We start from the raw sequence: 12,364 nt of genomic DNA, 5'->3' as shown, positions 1-12,364 counted from the left end.
GCCCAAGGCCACCCTGAGAACTCTTCTGATGTGCTGTAACCACTCCTCGTCCAATGAGGTCTGAATCCAGCTTAGTGGAGGAGGCCTCCCTTCCAAGTCTGTTCCCTCCACAGTTATGTTCCTTCAGCCCTAGGGTATCCTTTAGAGTTCTCTTTCGCCTTTATAATTCATCTGTGGTTACTGGAAAAGATTCTCCACACTAAAACTTTCCCTATTCAAATTACTGTGTGGTTTCTGGCCCCTGACCAGATCCTGACTAATGTAGGTGAAGAGAAGTAACTGTAGGACAGTGAGGAAAAGGATTAGGCCAAGACTAGTGAGTTGACTCATTTATCAGGGAATATTTGCTCACACGTCTTTGGCATCAAAGCCCAGCTGCAGGGGCAATAAAACCCGGCAACAAGATAATTTTTCCAGGTAAGAAAAGCACACTTCATCAGCTGTAGTAAAGCCAGCAATGTAAAGTATGCTAAAATTAAGCCCTATAACCAAAAGTTTATGAATATGAATTTTATAAACTTACCAAAACATTTACACATACCAAATAATCCTGAATTGAAGCGATGTTGACCGCTGACTTCCTCCACTGCCTCTGATACACTAGATCAGTATCCAGGCCATAGCTATGAGCCAGAGACAAGGCTTCCTCATACTCTTCACTTTCAATCTTTAGACAAGGAAATGGAAGCAGGAATGTGACATTACTGAATCATCCACGGGGTCACTGTGATGATACAATGAATGATAACCCCTGGAACCTATACGGCATGTTATAAACACATGTACACTGTGGCACCAGAAGCTCACAGACATTTTAAGGAACAGATAGATCAGGTATCTTTCAACACTTTAACAGAAAGATGAGAGACAAAAGGAGAAAAGCTGTCATTTTTACAGAGTAAAACAATGGCAAAACAGGAACTGGCAGTGCGACAGCCCAACCCCTAGTCCAGGGCTCTTCCCCTGACACTGCAAGAGCAGCACAAATAACTCGATCACAGTGTTGGTGATGTCGACTTCCCAAGCAAGCCCCTGATGAGCAAGCAAGTCTGCAGTTCCTCCCTGACCATCTGTAGTCTGAGCAGATGACTGTGCTTAAACACAGATATGGAGAAAGCTGAAAGCCACAGAAAGGGGAGCAAAAAAACAGGCTAAGCCACAAAGTGGATAATCGGTCTAAGTCTATTCATTTTTTATCCACTATTTTGGTTTTGATCACTCAGGTACAAAGAGCAGCATTATTTTTCAAAAGCTCTGTAATACTGATATTTCTAACATGTCAATGATTCAACAATCCCTCTTTAAATTTCTTCTTTTATTGAAAAATTAGCTTTTTCTTAATAAAATAAGTCTTGATGCTTCCAAACTCTGAGAGTAATAGGATACTCTCTCACCTTTCTCTGATAAAGCTCCTCTGGAGTCGTAGAGCGCAAACTCACAAGGCGGTAGTTTTTAGTAATGGTTCGTGGGCGTTTCCGTGGGGGTGCAAATCGCTCCATTTCCGTCACTAAGTAAAGGCCCTGTTTTATATAACCAAAGTAGCGAGCCTTAGCAGATATTTCATGATCAGAATCAGAATCCTCTTCTCCTTCATCTTCTTCTCCAGCCTTAATCTCCAAACGAGATCGTTTGGGGGCAAGTTTAATCTCACACTAAATTGAAAAAGGAAATGTGAAATTAACAGTGAGGAACTAAAGACAACTTTTTAGAGTTAATGAAACTAAAAATATTTCTAATTCTACTCTGGTTTGATTCATTACATCAGCCATGTGATTAAGATTAACAATGGAATTTAAAGGAACACAACAACAAATATTATATAACGTCAACAGCTCCAAAAACATGCACATACAATATAGGTCCCAAATCTCTAAAACTAAAGCTTGTTTTAATAACAGGTCACTAATCTGGTCTTGTAAATACAGTTATGTGCCACAGAACAACATTTCAGTCAACAAAGGACCACATAAGATTATGATGGCTATATCCTATAGCCTAGGGGTGTAGTAGGCCATACAATCGAAGTCTTGTGAGTATACTCTATGATATTCACACAATGACAAAACAGCCTAACGATGCATTTCTCAGAACATAAGTGACAGGTGACTACACATGCCTGGTAATTATTTTAGAGAAATAAAGAAGCTGAGGATGTTAACTTCTTCCACTTTTGATATTTCTGTCCCTGCTGTGGAAAAATACGATGATGATTTCCTGTCATCGATTTAAGCAATGAACATGAAGGTATGTATTTGCTTTACCGAGAACACCTCTTCCCTACCCCCTTTTAAAAATGTCTAACAGCTTTACAAAGTTCTGAGTCTGAAAGCCTGGCTGTTGAAGATAACTTTCATTGCAGACTTAACAGAGTCGACTTAGATTTTAAGCCATAGTTCTCTCTAAAGAACATCGTTAGACTTAATAACAAACTTTGGAGTAAAAAATATTCAATCCACATTGCTCAAGTGAAAGCTATTGAAGGTTGCTACCCTTGAAAGACTTATTAAAATAAGAATTTTAAATGACTAAAACATAACTTTAAAGAACTAGCCTCTATTTTCAAGTCTTTTGTCATGATAAACAAGTTTTTCTCACTAAAAGAATCAAAAATTTTAAGATGCCACACTTCATGGAAATAGGTTAAAGACTATATTTCTTAAATAGTAAAATTCTACATTTTAAGATGACTAACCCAGAGAGGGGAAAGCTATTATTTCAGTGAAGAAGAAATGCTTTATAAAGAACAAAATGACTACAGATTCTCTCCATTCTCTTACAATGCAAATTTTCTTATTCACTAAACAATGGATTTTTTTTCTCTATGCTGTATCCAATGTCTGATTCCAATCCCAGATTTTATTTTTAAAGACAAGATTAGATCATGGGACAACTAAAATAAAAAGCCTAATATTTGGATTTTTGATGAAATGCGTGTCTACTCTCAAACAAAGGGGAAAGCCTTACCTCCAAACTTAAAAATCCCCCATCATGAGCAGCAGTGACTTGAGGTGATGGTTCAAACCATTCACAGGATTTTCCCAGTAAATTCTTCAAAGATTTTACTGATGAAACAGTTAGAGCACCAGAGCATCGAGCCAAAGTCACTGCACTGTCCGCCCACCAATTGACGTCTATCAGTGGGTAAAAGGACTCTTTATCTAATGGGGAAAAATTAATTAATACAAATGCATCTGCGAATGGGGTTTAAACACAACATACTTAGGATAATATTCAATTTTAAAACTGAACTCACCTACACTATTCGGGCCCTAAAGGTATGTTAAATAATAAGAAAAAATAAAATCTAAGTCATCGCTTAAATTTCTACTCAAGAATGAAGCACAAAATGATCACTCATTTAATGAACAACTGAGGGTCAACAATTTGTCAAAGTGCAAAAGCTCTAGGGATACAGAGGCAAATAAATTAAGGCCCTTCCTCTTAAAAACTTAAGAATATACTCAGGACAGAGATATGTCACCATTTTCAACATAATAATTGAAAGGCAGATTTGTACAAAGTATACATATATAAAGGTTACATATAAAAGGTCCCGGAAAATGTACATATCACTTTCAGGCAATTAAAGAATTACACCCTTTAGAGAAATACAGGACAGATATATACATAATAGTTTCTAGTGTTGATTTCCTTTTACACCTGTAACTAATCAGAGAGGAAAAAACATTCAGGGCCAGTAAAAAATTTTCAGAGATGAGAACAAATTAGGTTTACCAAACTGAGGCATTCAAAAGAAAATGCCACAATACTTCCTATAATTTTATTGCATTTTCTTTTGATCTCACCTGTTCCACAAAGGATATGATATAGTTTAAAGGTTAATACATATAACAGCAAACCATAAATTCAAAAACATATTTAAACTTTAGTTTAAGGAGAGAGATTTTTTAACTGGAGCTTACCACCATGAGAATAACTCATTAACAAAAACAAAAACCAACTCAACATTTTCTTCCAATTTAAGCCTAAGGAAATCCACATAAATAAGGAATTCTAAGAAAATATGAAGAGCAGAGATCCTAGGGCTTATAGCTAAGTGTAAGGTGTTAAGGAGGAGGAGCAAATCATCTAAATCGAATTACCACTTCTGCTTTGACAATCATTATTTTTTCTCAAAAATATTTCTGAATGAATATTTTGGATGATGTTCCCTTGTCCAATCTGATGACATCTTGGTATTTCTTCCCACGTGAAGCAGAAGTATCTAGAAAACTTTTATATCATCTAAAGAGCACTTTATACAATAATAGAAGAGTCTTAAGGTTTTTATTACCATAGTTCATACAACTCACCTTTTACTTTTTTTCTCTTCTCAGTAGAGAGCTGCCAATCAGGATTAATGTCATCATAGCCTGGCTAAATATGAAAATATGCACATGACTTCTTGAGTCAACTATGTAAGAAAATTATAAGAAAATCATCAAGAACTATGGAATTTTTAAAATAAAATATAGAGCTGATGCTTTCCTTTGATCTCTGAAATACAATAAACAGAAATCTATTCCTCACCATAACAGTCTATAAAAGCAATGGCTCTTACACTTAAAATGTGCACATGCAGGTAATGTGACTCAATTCAATGAAAATAGCATGCATAAGGGCCGGCCTGTGGCTCACTCGGGAGAGTGTGGTTCTGATAACACCAAGGCCATGGGTTCGGATCCCATATAGGGATGGCCAGTTGGCTCATTGGGTGAGCGTGGTACTGACAACACCAAGTCAAAGGTAAGATCCCCTTATCGGTCATCTTATTGCAGAGGGGTCCTGTCCCATATGGGCTTAGGGGTATGGGAAGATGTTACACAAAGCAGCTGGTTTGGATACAAGTTCTAGCCCTGCCACTTGTAAAGTGAGCAACCCCTACAGGTCTTGGTTTTCATAGCTCTGACAAAGAGGCAAAGAAGAATCTGAACAGACAGGATTTGCTGGGCTTCCCCCTCAGTCTATTACCATTAGATCACACCCTTTTGTCCAAACACATTTCTACATGGCTGTCCATTCTTCATCAAACCTAAACATTATTAAAAAAAAAAGTTTTCCCTGCATCTTTGGGTCTTCATTTCTGAAGGCTCCCATGTTATATAAATCTTTGATTCAATAAATTTGTTTTGCTTTTCCATTGTTAACCTGTCTTTTGTTACAGGAGTGGCATCTGTGACTATTATAATGAAGGTGCAACACCTTTCCTACATATTCATGCCACCATATGTCTGAAAACAGCCTAATGTGCTATCACTTTACAGTGCAGCAGTAACCTAGGGGAGGATGTCCTAAGAATAATACAGTTACAGACTGTGTACATAAGGGCTATTATGGCTGAAGCAGTATTTTCTTTAGGTTTAAGGATTTTGTTTGTTGATTGTTTTTTAACACTAGAATCTAAATGGCTATAAAGTACCAGCTTCCAACAGCATAAAAGCAACATTTCAAATGCATATTTATTCCACAAATATTTATTAGGATTTAATATGCTAAACTATATTAGTGTCTGTATATGAAATATATATTCAGTGCCAACTCTCAAAGAGCTCACAGTGTAGCAAAGTTGTGAAAACAGCTATGGATCATATCAAGATTAATCACATAAACTGCCATCTTCTCACTTATCTTTCACTGATTCATCCATTTAGAAAAATTAATCCAACACCTACTATGTGTCAAACAGAAAATAAAATTAAAATGGAAAAGATAAGTCTCCATTTTCCAGACCTAAAGATATAGAAGTAGACAAATAATAAAACTTCTTGAGAGAAAAATTAAGGCCAAAAATAAGTAAATATATAAACATATGGGAAATGTTTGAAATGAAAATCACTTCAGCAATTTTATTGTATTCCAGACATAAAGAAAGTTTAATACTCACAGATTTCTAGCCAGATGGATTTTCATATTGATAATGAAAACTAATGTATTTAATCAACTCAAAACTGGATAGAAGTAAATCAGAATAGGCACTTCCACAACTATTTTAATCATTAGGTTTTACAGAGAAAAAATTCACACAAAGCATATTATGAAAGCTAATAAAGCAGCAAATTGCATGAAGAAAGTTCCAAATGAGATAAATTCACAATTTTGTTAAAGGGGTTTAAGGTTGTACAGGACAGCAGTAACATTAATTTCTTTTCAGGCAATGTTAAAGTAAAATTATAAGCTGACTATATAACATATTACTATATAATTATAATCTATTTTAAACTAATTGTTTTGTCCACTCATTTCCTAGAGCAGCCATAAAGAAAGGAAAGGCTCTGTCCTCCCTGGCTGACCCAAGCTCACTTTATTGATAGAGGAATGAGAAAAGGTCAGCTGTCTCAATATTTTCCAGAGCCTGGAATTTCTAAAGGAACTCCAGTGATGAATATACACAAAGAGAGCTATGTATTTGGTAAACAACAATACTACACCACTCACATTACTATTTTCATGTCTAGGGTTTCTACATAATGAACTGCGTGACCTGCATGACTCTGGGGGATGTCACTCATATAAACTGCAAGGTGATATCTCTCTCCCTTGTCTTCCATTAATATCATGTGCTAGTACTTGATTTGCCCAGATAAAAACCATCATGTTTGTACTTGATTTACTTACATTTGCTAAACATATGCACTGTAAGACAGTACTCTGAAAAAAGGCTTAACCTATGAAGTCAGAAGACCTGCATCAAAATGGAATCTTGATTTTTAACACTTAGTGATCTCAAGTTAACCTCTTTTAGCACTATTCCCATCTATTAAAATGGGGATAAAAACATTTTTTTACTTAACAGAGTTGTGAGACAAATAAAAAATATGAAAATTGCTCTGTAAATATCTGAGCCTTACTGTACAAATACTATTTATTTCCAACAATCCTCCCCAGTACTACCAACTGAATTGCATGCCTTTGCTCCAAACTTTTCATGATATTGACATGATATTTTAATCACTTGTTTACAGTTTCTCTTGCAATACTATGAATACCTTAAGGACAGGGACTGAGACTTACTGTATTTCCTACTCTAACATTCAGTAGAGATTCAGGAAATAGTGGAACTTTATGATTTTACCATAATGTTATTATGGATACAGGAACGACCTACTCTACTATACAGTACTATTACACATAAGCTTCACTGAACTTACTACAGTACACTAGATTTTAGTAATTCAATACTAAGGTTTAAGTCTAAAATGTCCAATTTAATGTGATTGATTCCCAGGTTATAGGTGAAACTCCTCTTGCTGCACAAAGAGTTATCACCTTCACCTATGCCCAACAACATCACGAGTACTCTAGCTAGATTCTACCATAAAGCTAAAGTTTTATGAGTGAGAGGCTCTTTCAATTATTTATTCTGGTATCTGGTACACACTAACTAGCTCAAGAGTTGAGCACATTAAGAGGGCTGAAGAAATCTATATTACATCCACTGTGAAAAAGGATTTGTTTCTGCTTCTAAAGATCATCAAATAAAAAGAATCAATGTAAAAAATAAATCATGATAAAAATTGATTCTAGTCTTCCTAACCTATCACATATAAATCTGATCTTTCAAATAACAGAGCATTACTAAACTATTAATATACCAGGTATTGTGAGAAAAAAAAATGTGTGCAGGACACACTGGCATTCACTAGCCTAATAAGTTTTCTTCCACATTTCTTTTTATTTTTTAATGTATGTACTGTCCCACATGATCATGGGAAGAGCATGGACAAGCTGTACACCTAGAACAAAATAAGTGCTCATAAGTAATAACTGATGATATTATCAGAGTAAATTTTGTAAAAGCCACAAGAATATTGCATACACATACCTTTGTCCTATTAAGCTATACAAATCTGCAATAAGTATATCAAAAAAAACGAGAGTGTCTGTGAAGAGGCTGAAGCCTCATAGGAGTGTTTACGATGAAATGAAGTTTTAGAAAGTATAGTAGAAAGGGTTACACAAAAGTAGGGCGCAGAGAGAGGAGGATCCAGGGAGTAGAGTAAAGCAGCAAAATGATCAGACTAGAAGAGATGACAGATAAACAGAGGAGTCTGCATTTTGACTGCAGCCTTAGGATCTTAAAGAAAAAAATGGATACAATTAAATGCCTTCCATGTTCCCAACTTTGGACCAAACTTTCTTTTGAGGCTAAAACTGGCTAGTTTCAGAAATCCCTTCCTTTCCTGTCCCTTTGCTCTTCTGATCGCATATTTCAAACTACTGAGATATTTATACTTTTTAATTCCCAGGTTCCAAGGTTTTTAAACAATTTTTAAGTTTTTTATAGAACCACTATAAAAATCTAATATAATGAATGATATAATGAGTAATGATTAATATAAATGAGCTAAATAGTAATGAATAATAATGGCACTGATAGACAGTTAATTAAAACAAAACAAAACAAAATGCCTAACAAGTCATGTACAACATTCTAGGATACTTGCAAGATTAAACATTTAGAGTGCGTCAAAGTTGATCGATATTTCTATTGGGCAAACAAATATAATTTAAGAATACAGAAAGCCAGAGAGTAAAATGCCTTTATTACTCAAAATTTTCACCATTTCAAACAAAAATGTTGCCCAAATGTAAAATTTCCATACAGAGAGAGAACATCAGAATCCTCCCAAATGAAAGAAGGTGAACACTTGATCACTACACACTGATAACCATGAAAACTACATGATTTCTTTTGGATCCATTATCTGAACAATATCTTTATTTTGAATATGGATGCAAAACTCAGACTTGCATTGTGCCTTAGAAAGTATAAGTAATATGAAATATTTGCCGTATAAATTTGCTTATACTCCCATCCTCAGCCAGTTCTTTAAGAGCCTGGTGGAAGCTCCGCTGCCTGATGTGCCCAGCTATATACATTAAACAGTTCTGAGAGTTGATCTATTCCACTTAATTCTTCACAGAGAAGAATTGAGTCAACTTAGCTATAATTTCAGAGCAGAGAGAATGTCCCTCGTATTTAACTACTAAGGATGTAAGCTGAAGAGCACCTCTTCCATTTAGAGCAAATCTAGATCCAGTATTAAAGAGAGAATAGTAGACGTGGCGATCATGTTAAATTGAAGGTGAATGGGAACCTTCCTAAAACTGTGTATAAGGCAAAAAAATAAGAATAGCTAAAACAACTAAATTTAAATCTGTGAATAGACTAAGAACTGTGGAGTCACTTTCTCTTTTCCTATGCTATTCTGAAGAAAAAAAACACTGTTTGAGTATATAATTCTCTTAATATTGATCCACTAACATCATTCAGAAAATATGCTCTAATCTCAGAATCACAAAACTACCCATCAAACCTGGATATGCTTATAGGAAAACAGGATGGGGTGGTAGAGAGCCGTGAGAGAAGGAGAAGCAACCATTAACGAAATGCTGAAATACAAACTAATCATCAAAAAGTAAAAGATCTACAACAAAAACTATATCCAGTTGAGGAAAGTTTTTCTTTTGACTTTCGCTTTATCACAATACATGGCATTATAAGAGCAAACCTTACTTTCCCTTTGTGAATTTAAACGATAAGAGATGTTGATTCTACCTGCTACTAAACCAAAAAGGTCTAATCCTTAAAACCTGTCATTTCAAGACACTAAAAAAGAAAAGGGTTCCATCTTTTTCCCTATCTTAGCTACCCACCTTTGAGTGAAGAGAAGGAAACTCCCTTCAAGACTTAAGGAAACCCCATATTACTAGTGTTGCAAGGTTTGGGAAGAAATGTAATCCCTTTAGGATTTGACCCTCCAAATCCTTGATCATATTAACTTTTTCTGAAATTTTACACCATGTACTGATTTTAATTTTCAGTGCAGTACACTCTGTACACTTACACTTAATTTGTCCTCAAGTATTGGTATTATAACTTAAAGAATAGGAAAGCTTTGGAATGATGAGAATATATAATAACTGTGTGCTGTAGTAAAATACCAACAACATGAAATCAGTACTGCCAGCACTCACCCTTAAGACAGCATCATTCTAAGAATAATCATAACCAAGAGACACACCTGCTCATGTTGATTCCATTCCCCTTGTTGCTTCAGAGATGGAATGGCCCAGATGCTCAGTTTCCCTGAGAAGTGAATGGCTGCAAGGAGCATCCCATCTGGAGAAAGGCTCATCTTAAAGATTCCATCCTACAAAAGAATCATGAGGTTAGAGCAAAGGACTTGTGGCCAAGTAGAAAGAACTTTCAGAATTAAGTGATACTCTTCAGGGATGCCATGTTATCAATGATCTTTAGTAATTAAGGGTTCCTCCAGGATCATATCACAATAAATGTACTCAGCATCTAGAAATAGTAGTCCTGTCCTTAAGGAGTTTGTTATTGACTTTATAGTGTTATAATTTATATATAATATAAAGCCCAAATATGCAAGCATTATAAAAACATTTCTTCGCACATCAATTACCATGAGTTCTCAATATCTTTTATAAGCTGGTCTTGACTAGATAGGGAACTCCTTTACACTTGAGCCCGCATCTTTATAAGATTCTATATATACATAATGCCTAGAATATGCTACTTATCATGGATGGGCCAAAAATTCATGCTGTGGGAAAGAACGAATGGAAGAGGGAAGAAGAAAGAAAGATACAGGGGAGAGAGAGTCCAAAGATGAAGGGAACAGAAGGTGACAATAGGGGAAAAAATGATAATTAATTTAAGAAACACTATGAGTATTTAAGACGTTCCAGGTTTGCTGCCAATTATCCCATTTAAGGAATCCAAATGTTACCACAGAAACAGAGAAACTTCATCATATAGTGATTTTACACAACCATCCTAAGACTACACAGAGAAAGATTTCCCTTTCTAGTCTTTCTTGTCCAAATAATCTCTCTGCCCTTCCCTACCAAAACACTGTTTTCTCAATTGCCACAAAACACATGAGCAGAAATCACAGGAGCAGAGATGTGACCTGCCTACCACCTACAATAGATCTAACTATTTCCCACTCAGGCATTTATTTATTAAGGACAGGGCCTAAGGTAGCTTGCCCACAAAAAATAAAAGAGCCAAGAAAATGGTAGCCCACAACTATATTTCTTCTGAACATTTAAGAAATCTGACAACACAGGACCTGTGTCCCCAAATGGCAACAGAACTGGGTAGAAGACGACCCGTTAGAAGGGTCCTAAACTTTCCATATACCCAAATCCTCCACTATTCTCTATTATAGCCCCAATATTAAAGCCAAATATCAGCTGCAGAACTGAAAACTAAATATGACTAAACTGAAAGCCAATATTTGTATACCTGGCTCAATTCGCCAGGCCTCCGTAGACATTTACTACCAGAGTTTAAGTCCTCAAGTTGCAAATGACAAAAGCACATTATCAATCAAAAACAAATAGAACAATTTCAAGAGGTCAGGAACATCACTGGATGAGTGGATAGAAGAAAAGGTGAGCATACTCTAATCTCCTACCTGAGGACTACAATTACCTTAACTGGATAAAATATATCTAGCCCAGAATCTTAGAATTAAGCATAAGAGTGCCGGCCTGGTGGCGCACTGCGATAGTGCGCCGCTTGGGAAGCGCGGCGGCGCTCCTGCCGAGGGTTCGGATCCCACATACAGACCGGTTCCCGCTCACTGGCTGAGCGAGGCGCGGGAGCAACACCGAGGGTTGCGATCCCGTTGCCGGTCCCGGTCCGGTGCGGGGGCGACACTGAGGGTTGCGATCCGTTGCCGGACACGGAAAAAGACAAAAAAAAAAAAAAAAGAATTAAGCATAAGAAAGATCAAAATACAAATGCCTGGGAAAGAAAAGCAACAAAAGCTTCCAGCAAAATTTTAAATCCCTTCCTCTGTGATGGAGACAGGGAAAGTGTAAAAGATAAAGGGCCTGGCACCTTCCTTTCTCAACTTTAAAGTCAGTAAACTCCATGGTTTGCAGAAGACAAGCCTCAGAAGCACAGATTTTTACTAGCTAAAACAATACTGCCCATCCTTTAGATTTTTCAGAGGAAGAAAACTGAGGACCAAAAGAGCTAAAACACTAACCAAGATCATTCAAATGTAGGTAGCAGAACCTGAACTAGAATACAAATGTCAATCTCAATCCATGTCACATCCATGAACCATTATTATAGTCCTCATCTGGGCCCATGCCTTTTCTGGTACTCATGAGCATTTCTTTACCTCAGTAGAAATTATGGTCAAGTATAATTTACTGTTTATTGTTTTGATCACCTGAATAATTAGTCACGTGTGATCTGTATGGTAACTCCCAGATATTACAAATTCTGCATTAAACAACTGCACTAAAAGTGCTCTGAAAGCAGGAAAGAAGTATCGCTTTAACAAAAAAAGAAGATATATATATATATATATATATA

The 12,364-nt window shown here is 36.1% G+C and overlaps 1 protein-coding gene across 1 annotated transcript in view; it reads right to left on the bottom strand.

Annotated features, from left to right (window-relative positions):
- Positions 1 to 12,364, bottom strand: part of LOC103594718 (neuroblastoma-amplified sequence) — a 301,995-nt gene that overhangs the window by 279,038 nt on the left and 10,593 nt on the right. The window contains exons 3-7 of the mRNA XM_008577970.1: positions 10,026 to 10,154; positions 4,314 to 4,377; positions 2,965 to 3,158; positions 1,395 to 1,652; positions 542 to 667 (exon numbers count right to left, since the gene is read on the bottom strand). Coding sequence (XP_008576192.1) covers positions 542 to 667; positions 1,395 to 1,652; positions 2,965 to 3,158; positions 4,314 to 4,377; positions 10,026 to 10,154 — 771 coding nt within the window. The remainder of the gene's footprint in view (positions 1 to 541; positions 668 to 1,394; positions 1,653 to 2,964; positions 3,159 to 4,313; positions 4,378 to 10,025; positions 10,155 to 12,364) is intronic.

The sequence above is a fragment of the Galeopterus variegatus genome, unplaced genomic scaffold (genome assembly GCF_000696425.1).
Source record: "Galeopterus variegatus unplaced genomic scaffold, G_variegatus-3.0.2 Scaffold1612, whole genome shotgun sequence".
Taxonomy (NCBI): Eukaryota; Metazoa; Chordata; class Mammalia; order Dermoptera; family Cynocephalidae; genus Galeopterus; species Galeopterus variegatus.
This window is presented reverse-complemented; position numbering and strand designations above follow the sequence as displayed.